Source organism: Hirundo rustica, chromosome Z (genome assembly GCF_015227805.2).
Source record: "Hirundo rustica isolate bHirRus1 chromosome Z, bHirRus1.pri.v3, whole genome shotgun sequence".
NCBI lineage: Eukaryota > Metazoa > Chordata > Aves > Passeriformes > Hirundinidae > Hirundo > Hirundo rustica.
In genome coordinates this window covers 73,447,918-73,466,121 of record NC_053488.1, presented here as the reverse complement: position 1 = coordinate 73,466,121, position 18,204 = coordinate 73,447,918, and the positions used below count along the sequence as shown (strand labels likewise).

At 39.5% G+C, this 18,204-nt stretch overlaps 1 protein-coding gene across 4 annotated transcripts in view; it reads right to left on the bottom strand.

The window, feature by feature from the left end:
- Nucleotides 1-3,361: 3,361 nt before the first annotated feature.
- The window catches only part of HOOK3 (hook microtubule tethering protein 3), an 86,153-nt gene continuing 71,310 nt past the window's right edge, over nucleotides 3,362-18,204 (bottom strand). For 2 of the 4 annotated variants that reach the window (XM_040090267.2, XM_040090270.2), the window contains 4 exons: nucleotides 16,062-16,166; nucleotides 15,885-15,956; nucleotides 14,297-14,433; nucleotides 3,362-6,228 (listed from right to left, as the gene is read on the bottom strand). In XM_040090267.2, the coding sequence (XP_039946201.1) occupies nucleotides 6,213-6,228; nucleotides 14,297-14,433; nucleotides 15,885-15,956; nucleotides 16,062-16,166 (330 nt within the window). In that variant the 3' untranslated portion in view covers nucleotides 3,362-6,212. Of the gene's footprint in view, nucleotides 6,229-14,186; nucleotides 14,434-15,884; nucleotides 15,957-16,061; nucleotides 16,167-18,204 lie in introns of those variants that run through there. The other 2 variants (XM_040090268.1, XM_040090271.1) reach the window with 1 other exon arrangement.

The following is an 18,204-nucleotide window of genomic DNA, read 5'->3' as shown; positions in this document are numbered from 1 at the left end:
GTGAAATACACATATTGATGCCTTGGCATCTCTCAGTGGGCAAAGGCTTCAGCCTCGAGGATGAGGGATCAGCCCAGGCCTCATTGTCAGTTTTTGATGAAGCTCCTTTGAGTTCACAAACATGGGGGTTGATGGGCACTGAGAGGCACATCCTGTTCCAAGGGAGGTGCTGGCACAGCCACCCGGGGTGTGGGACCTCAAAGGGCCTCCCATGGGACCCTGTTCACAGGGTTGTGAGATGCTTGGCTTTAGACTTCAAACAGTTTCCATCCTGGACACAATCCACGTCAGAAATTTTTCAGAAAATTTCATGAATGGTAACATTATTTCACTCCAGCTCTGATTCAGGCAAAAGTCTCCAAGGCTATTCAGTAGAAAAGTTTGTTGGGCAAGACATTCCTAGGAAGAAGGACTTACAAATATCCTTAAGGAAACCTTAATTTTACAGGGGGAGCATGTGCTCCACCACAGGTGGGTCCAAGATCATGTGCCATGTGTCCTGTCCTGCGTGTGCTGTGTGTGCTGTGCTCTCTGTGCTGTGCGTGCTATGTGTGCTGTGCTGTGCTGTGTGTGCTGTGCTGTGCTGTGCTGTGTGTGCTGTGCTGTGTGTGCTGTGCGTGCTGTGCTGTGTGCTGCTGTGTTGTGTGTGCTGTGCGCTCTGTGTGCTGTGTGTGCTGTGTGTGCTGTGCTGTGTGTGCTCTGTGTGCTGTGCTGTGCTATGTTGTGTGAGCTGTGTGTGCTGTGCTGTGCTGTGTGCGCTCTGCTCTCTGTGCTGTGTGTGCTGTGCTGTGTGCTGCTGTGTTGTGTGTGCTGTGTGCTGTGTGCTGTGTGTGCTGTGTGTGCTGTGCTGTGTGTGCTGTGCTGTGCTGTGTTGTGTGTGCTGTGCGCTCTGTGTGCTGTGTGTGCTGTGCTGTGTGTGCTCTGTGTGCTGTGCTGTGCTATGTTGTGTGAGCTGTGTGTGCTGTGCTGTGCTGTGTGCGCTCTGCTCTCTGTGCTGTGCCGTGTGTCCTGTCAGGTGGATCCCCTGCATGCTTCCATTCCGAGAGGGCTTCCAGAGAGCCACTGCTGGGGTGGGGCAGACAGAATGGCATACAGCCATTCCAGTGTTTTGTATGTTAAAGTGTTATGGAAAGCAGTGTAAGCCGTAGATTTGAATAACTAACCCTGGAAACCTTTTTAGAGTATCAGTATGGTCTGCCTGTAACATCTGATCTGCCTGAATGAGAGGTCTCAATTGTTTTTTTGACATTTTGTTTGTCTCAAAGACAAAGAATGGCTCTTGCCCACAATGTTGTGATAAATGTGAAAATGCATCCACTTCATGTTTTACTTGTGACTGCCTTGATTAATCCCCTGGCACTGAGGTTTCAGGGAGTTTCCATTCTCCGCCATTTGGTCGGGTCGGGTTTCCATCTTGGCACAGAGTTGTGCTGCCTAGTAATTTTGTGGACAGAGTAGTTTGGCGCAGAAACCAAACATCCAGACGTGTGCACAGCTGCAGCTTTGAGACACTTGTCTGCTTTGCCACATAGGTACTTCGCTGTTTTGAGGCTGTTTAATTTAATTAATTCCCAAGGAAAAGGAAAGGGTCTTGAGACAGGCTGATGGGCACAAGGATTTTTTTGCAGTGTTTACTAAATGTGCACAGTAAATAGGTACTCAAAAGTTATTCATGGACAAAAAGAGTAGGATTGGGGAACTGTTGGTGGGAACTGTGGAGCGTGCTTCCATCACACTTTTTACCACAGTACTGGCTGCACCTCAGTCACCTCCCGCAACATGTAATGGAACATAAACACACCTGTGGGACAGTGGTAAAAGCAGGGCCCTGCAGATGTGGGGTGTGGAGAGGTACCACCGGAAGAGAACCTGCAGAGCTGCATCCTCCCTGCTGGGCCAGCACCTGTGGACCAGCAGCGTGAAGTAGGGGCCAGGGGCACAATTCATGGGGGAATCATGGCCTTGAAGAAGTTGTCAGGGAGCAGAGCAGAGAGCAGGACGTGGAGGCCAGAGTGAGGGAGGCAGCACACTGCAGGGTGGGAGAGCTGGGAAAGGAAAAATATGTATAGGAAAAGTCAGGAGAGATTAGGAGTGAGGGGAAAAAATAGGACAGGGAATGATGATCAAATGATGCCTTAAGTTTAAGCTTTCAAGTTTTCCAGATTTGGTGCTGCCTAAGGGTGTAGTTCTGAGCCTTTTATTAACTGATAGTCAACTCTCCTCACAGAGTAGGTAGACAAATCCTTCTCTTTCTGAAGACCAAGGACAATGAGTACAATTTTCAGGCCCAAAAGCAAAAACCACAGTGGACTGAAGAAGGAAAACAAGGATGGGACTTCACAACCTGGAGCTGTAATTGGACAATTAAACCCCAATATGCAAACGGACCAAAACTTACAGAAGTGTAAGGCCTTGTGACTGGCTGTCCATTTTGTGACCATTTGGGGTCCACCTTAGGTGTACCCCTGGTCAGGCTCTATGTCCTGCCCAAGGTGTATCCTAAGACCTTTCAATAAATATCTGCTATTCTCTAGTTCTGTCCAGTCTCTACTTCAGGTCAGCTTTCCCAAGGCATCAAGAGGCAGGAAATGCTAGAGTCATGCAAAAGATGAAGAGTGACAGGTGGAACTCAGGAGGGCAGAGGGCCACAGTGAATCACAAGCAGCTACTAGTGAGGCTCAGGCAGCTTTCCTGTTTCCACTGCCCACTGCCTATAGTGTAGGAGGAAGCTGGCCACCTCTGGGGCTCCCCTGGCCTTCCCAGACAGCAAACACTTCACCCCAGCCTGCCCTCAGCCTCACCAGCTCTTCAGCCACTATCAGGCTGGCAGCACTGCCACCAGGGCACCCTCCCCTTTCTGATCCTATTCCTTTTACAGAGCAGCCCCTGAAAGGCTGTGCCAGGGTCTTTGCACATCATTATTAACCCCAGCACCACACACAAATGCTCTCTTTTCACAAAGATCAGCATTTGCCTGTTTTGAGACCAACCCAGGCCTCCTCCTTCCCCAGATGCCAGAGCTGCTTATCAGCGCAGGACGGAAGGACAGTTGTTTCTGTCCACATTGGCAGCGTCTCTTTTCCTCACCTTTGGCGACATCGGTTGTGAAGCTTCCATTGGCAAGAGAAAACTTTCTTACTTCAGTCATTTAGCCTTGACCCTTGGAGAAGCAAACCACGGCATGCACCTCAGGCAGCCGAATGGGATGTGTCCCAGCAGAATTGAGGATGTTGTGCTTTGTGATGCACTGGTGCTGTCCACCTGCCACTCATCCTCCTTTGCAGAGCCCCAGGAAATGCAGTTCACAACCAAGTACCAAACAAAGGAGAAGACAAGATTTTACGTTTTATATAAGCGTTTATTTACAACTTGTTTAACAACTGTACACTCTTCTATCACCTTGGAAGCATTAGTGTATTTGTCTGGGAAAAAATATTAAACTTTTTGATTCCAATTATCATTAATGAGTTTTTTTTGTCTATATACAGGTATGTATATTAATATTGCTACCATAACAATCTGGTAGTTACACAATTTGTAGATGAACTGAAATGGGAAGTTAATGTTTTGACACTCTAAGAATTCATTCTTTTACAGAAAATATATCACTGGCAACTTCACAAACAGTTATTATTTTGATAATTGATCAACATTTAATTCAGGACTGTCAAACAAGCTGCTATTAAGAAGGTAAGAGAGTTTCTATGCAGCACAAATGAAGTTAGTATATCAGAGACATGCTGGAGATCAGCTCTGAGTTGAGAGCTCACAACCACTTCATGACAGAGATGTTAGGCTAATCTAATTAAAGTAGCCAGCTCCTTGACTGGCTCCACCTGACATCCCTCTGTTGCATTAGTAAACTCAAACAACTTTCGTCAAGCTAAACACACTAACATACGAATGTCATCAAGGCTCAAGAACAACTGATACTTAGTCTCTAATCTGCACAGACCACTTGGAGAAATGAGGTACTGCTCGGCATCACTTGGGGACACCTGTGGAGGCAGGTGCACAAAAAAAGCAATCCCCTCCTGCCCAGCACAGTGCCCTGATTTCAGGGATCCTGCACCCAGCCTGGCTTGGGGCAGGGTGTGGTCCCAACCGAAGCAGCACTTGCAAATGAAAAACATATCATGCCTTTAACACCCAACTAAAAGAAGTTTTACTAATAACACTTGCCCTGACACATAACAAGGGATTAATGGCTAGGACCTGGAAAGACACAAATCCTTCAGCTTTTTGCTGACTCAATCTGATGAAATGCTGCTGCCTCTGCTGTACGAGTACTTGACTCATTACCACCAACCCCCAGATCCTGGCTGCAGGTCACGTCAGACTTCACTGTCCCCGGCCCTGGTGGACCAGAAAAGACATATATCCCCATCTGAAGCCTTTACGGACAGCTGTCAGCCAGAGCACCTGGTAGCCGCAGTAACTGATACAATATCCAGAAGGGAAAACACCACAGTTCTCACTGGGATCCTAGTTTTATCCTTCACTCTGGTTGCCTGGCCTGCTTGCCCATGCTTTTTTCCAGGCAGCGCAGACCCCTCCACTTCAGTGGGGCACGTCCTCTTTCCATGCCATTCTGCACAAGGCCGTGGACACCATGGGATCAGGATCCCTGAGGACTGGATACAAGTGGGCGTCTCTGCACATGATGTGTGGCTCTGTCAGAGCCCACCTGACAGGCCAGGGACAAGGCAGGCACTGTGTGTGTGACCAGAAGATACTGCAGAGACAAGCGGACACAACGCCTCTTCAGCGTGGGGGTGCCCCCATGGCAAACAGGGCTGGAGGTTCTTCTACTGCCCAAATAAGCAAAACTGTTCCTGGAGGCAGCAGAGCTCATATCAGTATGTCAGTATATCAGTATGTCTGCCAGGATTAAGATCCAAGTGAACAAGAATGGGGTTTCTCTATAACTGGATTTCAATCAAACCACTTAAGGTACTCGGCATTCAGACTTTTCAGTTTTTCCAGGAAATCCTATGGCTTGAAAGCCCATTTCCCTGTTTTGATATGTACTAACTCCTAGACAATAAACCTCTTAACTAACAACACTACAGCACTCCCTGGTCTTCTGAATCTTGCCAGTACTGGATGTCCAATACAAAACAAAGATACAGTAGTACAAAAGTGCAGATATTTAGGAATATTAAATAAGCAGCTTTTTAAATTAATATAGGCAGCACAAAGCATTTTGAGTTACACTGTCTACACATGGCAAACCTTATAGCTAAACTTCGAAATACAAAGAAACAGCCAAGCTAGTGCAATTGGAAATTAAATAGCTAAGACTGTGACAGGAGAAAGAAAAAAAAGAAAGGAAAAAAACAGTACAGGTGAAAGATAAACAATCTAAATTATAAACTGGCAAGGACAGTCTGCATAATACTGAAAGTGCAAATGACTTTCATACTCATCTCCATTATGGTCTTCCCTCAGATTGTTAAAACAAATTGTACACAGATTGGAAAAAAACGTTTCTGAAAGAAACCAACAACAAGCCCAAATGCAGAGAGAAAAATACAACAGCCACAAACTACTGTGTATATACATATTAAGGAAGCAGGCAGTGCCTGTGAACAAAATACCACCCGGTAGTTTGCCTGGCTCGGAGATTTTCAGATGAAACTTGCTTGGTTTTCTAAGGAAGATGGGATCGCCAAGCAGCAATTCATTAGTCATTTCTCCCGGTAAAACACCTCCTTTGCTTTACTTTATTTGTTTAAAGATTCAAAGTGGATCCTTAAAGGGTACAGGTGCGTTGCAATTTTAACAGTAACCAAAAGGCCTTTTTTAGGAACTCATTAAGAACTAGAGTTTTATAGTTCGGTATATGAAAATGTTGCAGGAAGTCTGTGTGTTAATACTGTTAATCAGAATTAAATAAAGTGGACAGGCAGAAGTAAGATGGAGAGCTGACAGTGCTCTGTCAGTTTGCAGAACGATTCCTGTTGAGTTGTGAATACAGGATTTCCTCTCTTCTAGCCTCATAGGAGACTTTTTGTGAAGAGAAAGAGTAAGTGGAAATGGGAAATGGGAAAGCCACTCCCCAGGGTGGTAAGCTTCTCTGCAAGTAGATCCCCCTTTGAAATCAGATGGCCATGAGTCTTATGTGTAGAACTGGTTAAGTTTTGGTTATGCAGTCTGGACAGAAAAGCAAGTCATGCACTGAACAGTCCCTGTTACAACAATGCTGCAGGTCATGCAACCACATCACTGCAAATAAAAGAATAAAGAAGAAAGTTAAAAAGCAGATAACACATTACTGTTGAAAAAAAACCAACAAAACAGAGAACAGAACAGGTCTTTTCAAATGCAGTTTAGTAAGGCCACCTCTACTTAAGAGTTAAGCAATTTCACAGGGAAAATACTTTTGCCAAGCAACTGTTCAAATTAACAGGAAGGTTACAGGCTTATAATTGGATAAAGCAAAAAAATAGGTGTGGTGAATATCTAAATTTAGCTGTAATTAAACTTTATACACTTCTGAGTAAAATTCTTCAGGGCACTATTCTTAACTAAAGTAGCTATGGAAAGTAAATTTACACAGCAATGAGCAAGTCTCAGGCATTCCTGCTGTCTGTGAGTACAACTGTTAAAGCAAGATAAAAAGGTGCCCAAGCAATTCTGCACGTGTTTATACGCTAAAAGACAATCAAAGTCATGACAACTGTCTTGAGCTCTGAGCACCACTGAAGTCACTTAAATTTCATCAGAGCTCATCCTGTGCAAGAGGTTCAGCACCACTGCCCCACTGCACTGGCAAGTTCTATCTCTTGCATGCAAACCAAAGTTTGAGTTGTCAGAAAATTATACATGTTCTTGTTAAAGTAAGCCAAGTCAGAGTCACCAAGCAGTCAAGAGAGCACTACACAATTGCTGTGGAAGGGAATCTAAGTTTGGAAGAGAATTGGAGAGATTGGCACAGTTCTCCACTGTCATTGATGCACCCTTGTTCCTGGCCAATGTAACTAGAATGGAATGCTTTACTGACACAGCTATGGTGTTTCCACTTTGCCTAAGTAACACAGATGTCCCTACACAGCACTGGCACAGCACTAAATGGGCATTTTTGTTTTCATATTGCAAAGAGCAAATTGGCTTTAGCAGACTGAAATTACATCCTGTTTCCCCACTTCCTTTTCCCTTGTACTGCACTGGTCAAAAATGCTTCTGAGAATGCTTCTTGTGATGGGACAATCCAGGTTAACTAGATTAAAAAAAAGTATTTATGCCTTAAGTCCTCTAGCTTGTGTACCTTCTTTTTTTCCTTCACATTCATCTACTCAGAATACTAACCGTAAATGAAAAACAAATAGAAACAAAGAGACGAATATCAAGTGGAATAAAAAAAATTTAACACATCCAACACATTCAAAGACCTTGAGGGTGTATATTTTGAGCAATCATTGTCTTTTAAGCTTGCTTGGCACTGCTTGGTGCATAAAGTTACACAGTTCAGGATTAATATGAAGATCACTGCAGCTATTCTATAAAAAACAAAAAGTTCAAGCTACATAAGCATGTACCTATTCTATTGTGTATAAATGAATATAATATAGTCCTTTAGTCTCACCTGGCTATTATTTAGCTCAAACTTATTATTTAGTAGCACTTCAAGTGTCCTTCAAGCGTATGTTGCACATACACAGAAGTGACACTTCACAACAGTACTTTTGAGAGGTCTTGTAAACTCAGGACACTGTATTATCTTTCAAGGATGTAAAAAATCATCTGTTAGTGCCCTTTTCTGACTATAAATTCTTATCCTGTTCTAAAAATGGTTGTCTGACAACTTCTCGGTTTTAAAGCCACCTGTTGAGGCAGCAACACATAGAAGAAAACTAAGATGCAAGATTGTGAGGGTAAATTAACTGAGCACAACCTGTCACTGCATCTGCAGCATCTTTAGAAAGAGATAGTTTATGCAGCAGACAGTGTGTCTAGGGAAGAGTGACAAAGAGAATAAAAAGCAGAATATAAATTTTAAAAATTGTGGCCTTATAATGTAATGCTTATAATTATTCAAAGACTTTACTGATACTGTTAAACAAAAGCTTTAAAATCTCTCTCAAAACCACTGATGCCTCCAGGAAGTAAGTTTACTCTTCAGCTTACCAACCTTTTGTGACTGTGAATGATAATCTCTGCTTTACAATATTTTAAATTATATAACTGATGTTAAATTCAAATACAAATCAAAAGTCTGATGGTCTCATTACAACTATTTTATAACTCCATAAATACTACACCACTGGGGATGTTCTCTCAAAATTCCATCCACTTTCATGATCAGGCCAACATGAGCATGCTAACAGTAACAACTGGACTTTAGGTTAGCTCTTTTCTCTTAAAGTTAGGTATAATCATTAGGGATTCAACTTCCTTTTCCAGAATAAACTGCTCTATACTGTGGAAATACTTGCTTTTGCAGTGTTTCAGATCTATGCCATGCTACAGTACTTAGCAGTTCTTCAAAGTGCTGGCAAATGTCTGCTTTTTTAACAATTAAAACAACCACCTTCTTCCTTCTGAAATCCCATCATCTGATCGAAAAGGACCTTTCTAATGCAAAGCAATGAATAAAGTCAGCACAAGAAAGGACAACCTGCCCAACTGATCTGTACTTCCCTCTACTAGCAGTATTTTTCATGTTGTATGGATCAGTCTCTGAAACCCATAGCAGCAAGACAGCTGCAAGAAATTTTATTTGACAAATGGAATCCGTTTTCAGTTTGGAAATGACACAATATGCAAAGGGGACTCAAGAATACGCAATTTTCCAAAAGACTTTACATACACAGCAAACAGCAGTAGAGCAAACTCCTGATATGCCACCAGAGCCAACTAATGCAGAAATATACGTCAGGATAGTCCTACACTACCTTGGCAAGGCCCAAAGATGAACGTAGAACCTGGATCACAGTGAAGCTGACAGCAACACTATCCCCCAGCAGATGATGACTTCAATTACAGAAGTCAGCACAAGTTCCTACAGATCCACTGAATACAATTTGACACCACAACAATTTGTCTGGGAAGCTGTCTTGGCTACACTGTCAGGTGCTGTTCCAATGCCCCATGGGATGGTATGATTTCTCAAGTCTTCCTAGAGCCCTTCAATCAACATTCATTCACTGACTATTTCAATGAGGTAATGCATTTAAAAAATGAACTTTATGTCCCAATACTTTAAGGAATACACAAAAATAAAATCAAAGAAAAACAGAGGACGAAGCTAGCTAAGTCCTCAGCATGGCACAATGGAGCTGGCAGCAGAGTTTCACTGTACAAGATGCAAGAAGTCTGAGGTTGCAGTGGCTGATAAATGACAGCTTCTGCCTTACACATGGGTAAAACCTCAAATAGTTACTCAGTTAAAATTAAAATTTAATTGAAAATACAAAAACCTAGTTCAATAAGTTCAGGTTCTTCTTCATTCATTTTTAAATGAAAATGAAAATGCAAAATGGTGAAAGAACACTTTTCTGATTTTTGTACTGACTAGCTGCTTGCATCTGCCTCCTCCATTTTCAAACCACAGAAATCACACCTTATTTTTAGTTACAGCCTGCAGGATCACTGACAAACTTCTGCTACTTTTCTAGACTTCCAGAGGGAAGAAAGACCACAGGAGTAAGGCAAGCCAATCAGCCATGCTAGAATATGTTTTTGATTCCTTAAGAGTGACAAACTGGAGGCATGGCTAGGATCCTACCTATTATATGATATGATATTTGCTCCAAAAAAACCTCACCACTTGGAAGTATATCCTGATAAATCTTTTTAGCTATTTATTTATGCAATACCAGGTGAAGAAAATACCTGCTAAATTTGGTTAGGAGATACTGAAGTTTACCAATACAATATTGCCGCAAAACACAGAGTCTACATTCTAAAATTTAGTCCACCTAAAACACATGTGCAAAAACCCATAAGAAGTCAGTATTGCATAGCTGACCGAGTGCAAAAATACCTCCCTCATCAATCCTTGCAAGAAGTCATTATGTTGGGCAAGAATAAAAAAAAATCTCTATACAGTAAGTAAAATTTAAATACCGTTTCACTTAATAAGAAAAAGGAAAGTTAGCCACATTCAGGATAGTCTTCCTCCAAATCACTAATAAGAAGAAAATCAAGTGGTGACATTAAAATATCTTAGCAGCTACCAAATCTACAGAAAATGTCAACACATCAGGACAATTAAACCCACTCAAAATCATTCAGGAAGCTGTTAAGTGTATAGCCTCATATCCTAGAGAAGACAGGAATAGCAAAAGCTACTTGCACATGTCGAAATAACAAGGACTTTAAAACTGCCAAAAAGCTTCTAAATTTTCTAGACAGCTTACACATATCACTTACTATTTGAGATCATAACAAAGCAGTAATAGGAATAGTCACTGTTAATTCTTTCATACGCATATAAAAATGACAGTGCTCCTTACAAAACAAAGCCACAAAAACCTTGCCAGAAGCATTACTGCCAACACAAGTGACACCTGAACAGGACAAGATTGCCATTTGATTATTTCCAAACAGAATGAAAGGTATCTTGTAGCCATTATATATTAACTTCATATTGCAATATACAAAGTTGTATATTCCAGACATGTATTTACCTTTGCACTGTGGATGGAATGCACAATCTTTAAATTAGATTACTTCAGTTTTTACAGCACTTAGACCAAGTGGTTATGTGTTGCTATCAAGAAAACAGGGAACTTTTTTTTTCTGATCAGATACGCTAAAAACTCAACTCTCTATAGAAGTACATGAACTGGACTGAACACATCCTTTTAGGTCAGAAACTAAACTTCAGCTCTAAACAATGAAAATATTTATCTATTTATCTGTTATCTTTTATTGGCATTTATTAAAATATGCCAGAAAGGTTATTCTGGGCAGATCCTCAGCACAGTGCCCAGAAAAGTAATCTAATGAACTTCTCAGCTGTTTTATCTCTGACTTGGAGAACCTTTTATCTTTAAGCTCAGCTGTATGGGGTTTTTTTCTGTAGTGTATCAGGACAGGATATAACACTGACTTAGTAATTACCACTACAATTTTGATGTAAACAGTCTTTCTTGCCTCAGAAGGAAAAAAAGTATTCGTAAAAAATAGTTCTCAGAACTGTCTAATGTACTGAGAGAATTCTGATCCATAGGTTAGGGGTTTTGCCTATATTCTTTTATTACTCAAGGTAAGACAAACAGGGAACTTACAGTGGCAGCTCCCCTATATATGTGTTTATTCCCTGGACTCACAGTCTGAGCTCCTTCTTTTTTTTTTTCATATACATTGCTTACAAAGATACATAACAAGCAAGCAAAATAATGAAGCTGAACCCTTTGAATAAAGAAGTTGTTTTTGTGAAAGAGAAGGTTTAGTGATATTCACAACTTGCATTCATCCACACACAAAGATTAAGAATGGATGCATGCAGTAAATTAAGGTGATAAAGCACTGTAGAACAAAGAATTGAACTCCTCTTAATTACTAATGGAAGATATAACAAATTACTTACTAGAACCAGAGAGCAACTGAGTATATTTCTTTAAGAGTGCAGTACATTTTTAGGTTTTTATATTCAACATAAATTCTGGGAGATACCAGAATTTCTGCAAGTTTGTAAATTCTCAAAGACAAAATGATTGTTCACTTGCCTAATAATTACTGTGAGCAACAGTAAAGCTCCGATTCAATATGAGTCTTGTGTTTCTCTTTGATGCTATATAATGATGTTATCTATTTTTGAAGAGAACTACAGAAAACACTTCAGTGCCTTATCTTCAAGGGAAAAGGAAAGACAGAATCACAAAGAACAAGAGAAAAGCCAACAACCACCAAGAAGCAAAAGAAGCTACACGAGACTGGAAAATAAAAGCGTAAGACAAAACTTCTAATCAGCATTTGTTAATTTCCTAACTCTCAGGGGCATTAGCCTGTCACTTAAACTTTGGAGGCAAAACAGTAAAAGAATATTTGCCTAACAAAAGCAATTACTTCTATTCTAGTGTGCTGATTGTGTTCAAGTATTTTTAGACCTGCACCTAATTAACAGAAATTAGTAAGTAATTAAATTACTAGACAAAAGATATAAGAGATAGAACTTCCCATTAAGGTTCCATCCCTTTCTTTCACAAATAGCCCTTGGCAGTTTAGTAACAGAAAAAGTTAGCTAGATTAAAATGAGAAGCCCTGGAGCTTTAAGTATTCCTAGGTTCTTGCTCTGAGTGATATAAAATGCTGTAACCTCAAATAGGAACATCAAATTCCCTCAGAATGGTCTTGCTCCTGTTCACATAGAGCATGTGGTAAAGAGTTCTTCAAGTTATTAAAATCGTTTGCACAAGATCAGTAGAAGACATCCCACACAAACCGTAATCATCTAGATAAATACAGGTAGCATTTTGTATACAGAGCATTTCCTATCTCAGTAAGAGACAGCAGATTGACTATAGCAGCTCACTGAGCTACAGAAATTATCCACAACCTCCTTTGCCTTGTTATCTTTTTGCATACAAGAAACTTGCAATGTCTCATCTAATTTTTGCAAGCATAGCCCATACCAGTCATACAGTGCACAGGTACAGAATATTTTTAGAAAACAATTTCTTCCCAAATGTGAGGAATAGTAGATGAAACTATATGTACAATAGCATCTGTTTTCTGGCAGGGGGCTGGTAACTGGAACTGAAAATATTTTTCAGGCACATATTGAGTGCATATCTTCACCCAAATTAAAACAGATGATGCACTTGAGGATAAAACAGTAGTACCTAAAAATGTCATTCACCTGTTTATTACCCTTTAATCTAGGTGTGCTTGTTTTAATTTTCCATTGCTCATTCTACCCAAGTTTTGAATTAAAACAGACATTCAGATGACTGATAAATGCTATCTTTTCTCTAAAGGGATTTATGCAAAAATAAACGTCTCCACTTAGAGGGGAATTAAAATAAGGTGAAAGAATAAATTTATAAATTGACTGCATGTACATTAGAGTCCAAACAGTCTTTAAATAAAAACCTAATTTTAAAACCAGTCTCTAAATTTAAAACTGAATCACAACAAGATGTATGAATATGAAACTTCCAGCCAATACTCAGGTTCCCTGTGTCCATCAATTCTTCGACAAAAATGACAGGGAATGCATAGAACTGGTCAGGGAAAATGCGTAACTTTGTAGGAACAAAACCTAAATAGGAGGAGCCTCCATCCACTGATCAACATGAAGGTGTTACAACAATTAATCAGCTATATACTAAAAAGGCAGTACAACAAATCACAGCCAGTTTCCAACAAAGTCAGCAATAAACTCACCTGAAGGCACTGGTACCATTAGTAAGGCAACTGATACAATTATACCCTGAATCAATATATTAAAAGCAAGTCTTTTAGTAGGGGATAACAACTGGAATACTGAGGCCTTGATCCATTATGTATTTTTCATCCATAATCATAAAATTTTAAAACAAATGTCCTTTTAAAATGGGTGACAGAGTAGCAGATTAGCACATGCTAAATACTTCTCCATCTTTTCAGACTATATATTTAAGCTAACACTTGACAAAGAAGAGTGGAATAAAGCATTTGAAAATATTAATCTCTACCAGCAAAAGAGCTAACACCAACTGACAAAGAAAAACCTGGAAAATAATCATCCTGCTTCCCTAAATGCCAAGAATAAGAGCAAATTTTGCACTTAGGAGAGTAAAAAAAAAAACCAAAACCAAAAACTTTCTTTTTTTGTATTGGTGAGTTTTTTAGTATGAAATATATTTCACAATAATATTATAATCCAACTTTGCATGTCTGTAATGAGATTTCAGCATTTTTCTGAAGCAACAGGATAGGAGATGAAATAAAAAGCTAATTCCCTTTGAACAAAAACAGTCTTATAAAGCGTAACAACCCTTACAGGCACCAAAGTGCCAACTGTGCTAAGAAATCTACATTGTCATATGGCCCACATGAAATTTTTTGTAAGAAACCAGGCTTCATACAAATAAGACTGTTATTATACAGCACTCCTCTAGATGCTTTCAAAATTTTGGCACATTCAGAAAATGCAGAGAAATGAACTTCAAAAAATATAAGCAAAGGGCATTACAGAGTAATGAGAAAGCATAATAAAACCCTTTCCTGAACAGTAAAATAATAGCAGTAACAAGGGAGAAAGAGAAAGGATGCTGGTTTATTTTCCTTGAATGTTGTCACTTGCAATAGAAGTGGCCTGGATCACAGGGCAGCTTTCTTTCTAAGGGCAAGGCTTCTCTACCTTGCTGTTGCTGGCTGGACATGACCAGGGTAAGATCTCCTTGTGCTCGTGGCTTGCCTTTGTCTAGCCAGGAAGGACTGTCCTGAGCCTGTACTAGCCAGTCTGTCTTCTGCTGCTTTTTTATGCAGAGTCATCCCCTATGGACAAAGAGAAATTCTCAGTGAATACCAATAAAAAACACCAAACAACTTAATTAATTTACATTTTGTTTATTATTTCTGTCTTCACTCTGACTAAACTGTTATGAATTCCATATACAAAGCATCATATTTTCAAGGACAGGAGTAAGATATTGTTCCTAATGTTTATATAGAACTCTTCCCCTTCACTGCCGTCGGTCTCCAGGTTTAGAGTAACCACCTCACTTGATACATGGTTCTCATGGCAATTGGACAATTCTTTACCAAAGGGCTCCCCCCAGTTCCTAGTTCCTTACAGCATGTTGTGAAGTACTTTTCTTCTGGAATAAATGTAGGTATTGCCATCCTCTGTGGAAACACCAGCTGATATCTCAGAAGCACATCTTGGGAAGTAGTATGTTGTCATCAGGCAAAAACACAAGGAAATTAAAAAAGCCATGGTGGGTTGTGCAGAGGCCAATTAAAGAATACAGACAGAATTAAAGATACGGAAAAAGTGACCAGTGATCATCTTAGTGCTCCTGAGAGGTCATTGAACTGTGGATCTTAGGTTTGTCTTCTACTTGTTAGTGGGTCTAATGTTATAAAATTGGCCAAGGACACTGGTCACTTGAAAATACCTTCAATAGGTAAACAATTCAACCACTGCTTGGGTTTAGATTTGCTATTCATGAACACAAGAAGGATGTAGAATAGCAAGAAGAAAACCTCCAAAGGAATACAGAGAGGAGGAATTTGAATTCTATTATGGAGTAGAATGAAACAATAAAGTTACAGATGTCAAGAGCAGCTGTCAAGTTACAGTTGAAGACCATTTTCAACTTCCTGTCTGCCACAGGAAGTCTTAAGCACATCTAATGTGGGTGACAACTCTCCTGACACACAGGCCCAGCAAAAGCTGTATGGCTGCACAGACCCTATCTTCTATCCAGACTTATATTTTTAATAATTTAAGTGAGGATCTTCTGATGCCCTCACACTTTGTATGGGGCTTAATTTGGACACAAGTTCAAGGGATCATTTCTCAGAGCACTTCACCAGAATTGCAAGATGAACTGCTTTGATTGTGCCTCTTCATTAGAAACAACTGAAAGACTGGTGAAAGAGAGAGAGTGCTGAATCAAAGTAAATTTGAGCACTGCAATTTGTGTAAGTGAAGGGCTGGGATAACAAAATAATGATCTGAGCCATTTCTGATTTTAAAACTTGGAAAATTACAAACTTTGTTTTTTATTTTCCACCAGGTTATTATAGGAACCATACACTTACACAGAGATAACTTAAATTACTTAAAAGTATTTGCTTCTGTGTTTGTGTGTTGGAAAACCCTTTTCACAAAAAAAATACTGTAAATGAATGAATGCTGTTATAAACATGCCAGAAACAAACAGTATTAATTTCTTTCCTTTTTTTTTTTTCTTCAACTGAAAGATTTGTGAGATTCTTACCATGTTGTACCAGGCACTAACGATAAATTTCTCCTCCATTTCTCTTTGACTTTTTGTTTTCTCATATTCTTTCTATAAAACAAAAAATCCATATGTTTAAAGCCAAAATATAGTACAATTATTAGTCTCTAAGTAAAAAACAGTGAGTTTTTACCACAAAACACAAAGAATTACTACCTCCAGGGAATGAAACATTCTGTCCCGCTCCTGCAACTGATTTTTCAGTGCCTGAATCTCAGGAGCAGCACCCTGGTTCTGTTTAGGATCCAATGTACGGATAACCTGCAAGAGAAAACCAGTTTGCTTTTTATTAAATTCTGCAAAAGTGGTCTTGTAGTAAAGGAATTAAAACCTTTTAAGTCAGGTTAAGGAAAAAAAAAAAAAAAAAAAAAAAAGTAAAATATGTCTGCCTCTCTTAGACTGTCAACAGTGACATATTAGAGCATCTGAGCAGGGCCCTCTTTCACAGGACTGGGAAATAAAACTATTGACAAGAAAAAGTGATACCTAAAAGGTTCAGTATCCCAAAATCACATTTGCAGTTCCTAACCCAGGCTACATTACCTTGGGGCCATGGTGACAGAAACAGCTTCTGTAAGGTTTCTCTCTTTATAAAGAGATAGGATTTTCCAGCCTGTCAATTTCTCCTGCCTGAGGAAGGACTACTTCTGTCCTTATGGATATTTGCATGATTCACCTACCTGGGGTACCAGGTGCTGTAACTTCTAGGTATCTCTGTTAAGCCAAGAAGCACTCTGTGCCACATGTGTAATTGTTATGCTGCTAAAAAGATTAAGGGACATCTGGTACACTTGTATGTGTCAACCAAGAGTGCTAGCAAACAGAGCTAAACCAAGAACAAATCCAGCAAAATGTCTGAATTATTAAGCCTTTAACAGAAAATGACTTGAACCTTTTAAACAACCTCTGGCTATACAGAAATAGACTTCTCATCTTTTATCCTTCTACCACTCTGAGTTGCGTCCAGTTGCTGAAATAAAACAATGCCTTAAATTTTAGTGAGACTTTTTTACTGCATGGTAAACATATAAATCCTATGAGGAGTGGCTGAAGGAGATGGGGGTGTTTAGCCTGGAGAAAAGATGGCTCTGGGAGCCCTTATTACTCTCTCCTTGTTGTAGCCTCTTCTCCTTGGCAACCAGTGACAGGATGAGACAGCATGGCCTCAAGCTGTGCCAAGGAAGGTTTAGTTTGGATTGTTTAGCATAGGAATGGGTTGCCTAGGGAGGTTGTGTAGACACCATCCCTGGAGGTGTTCAAGGAACTGGATGTGGTACCTAGTGCCACGGTCTAGTTAACACAGTTGTGATCAGTCAAAAGCTGACTTGATGATCCTTGAGATATTTTCCAAAGTAAATGATTCTATGATTCTACTCTATAAAAGCATGTTATTTTTCTATGAAAATACTCATTAGACCTGGATACACCTTCCATAGCAGAATATTATACTGATTCTACAAAAAAAAAAAAAAAAAACCTGCAACAAAACCCATCAATAACAACAAAAAGGAAAAAAACAACCAACCCCAACCAAACACAAAAAAAATGAAAGTTGATAAAAAGATTTTAAAAAGTTAACCTAATTAATTAATGCTACTGTTGTATAAAATATGCTTTAGTAATATAGTACATAGAAATAAACAAATCTTACTGAAAAGGGAAAAGCTGTCTTCCAGAGGAATATACTCTAAGACACAACAAATAATACAAAATGGCGGGGCAGGGGGACAGAGAAATTTTTTTTAGACTTTCTGAAGACATTTCACAAGAAATAATTCAGGGAACTCCAAAGAAGTAAAGGAAGAAAGCATAAAATTTTGCCAAATTAGGAACCTACTTACAGGCTCCAATGTAATGATATGCATTTAAAGACACTGATATGCTCTTAAGAAACTCAAAATAGAAAAGTACAGTACCACAATATTGCCATTTCAAAGCCAGTAGTATAACCATATTCCCAATACTTAAATATTAATCACCTTCTGGACAGAAGCATATATTAAGCAATAAAGGCAAAAGAGAATGCTGAACATCATCAGAGAAATCTAACAACTACTGAAGGTGATACAGTCAAAAAGATCCCTTTACTGAAAAAAAGTGTCAATAAAAGAGTTTCAAAAATGGGGTAATCTGCAGAATTAATCCATATTAAATACTGGAACAATAAGATGATAATCAATGGAGCTTCCTTCTCTTTAACTTATTAGTGTGTACACTGATCCCTCCTTCATTTTTATTCCCACAGAGAGGACATGTAATACAGTCTCTGTCAGACAGGGATAATTAATGTGGAACGCAT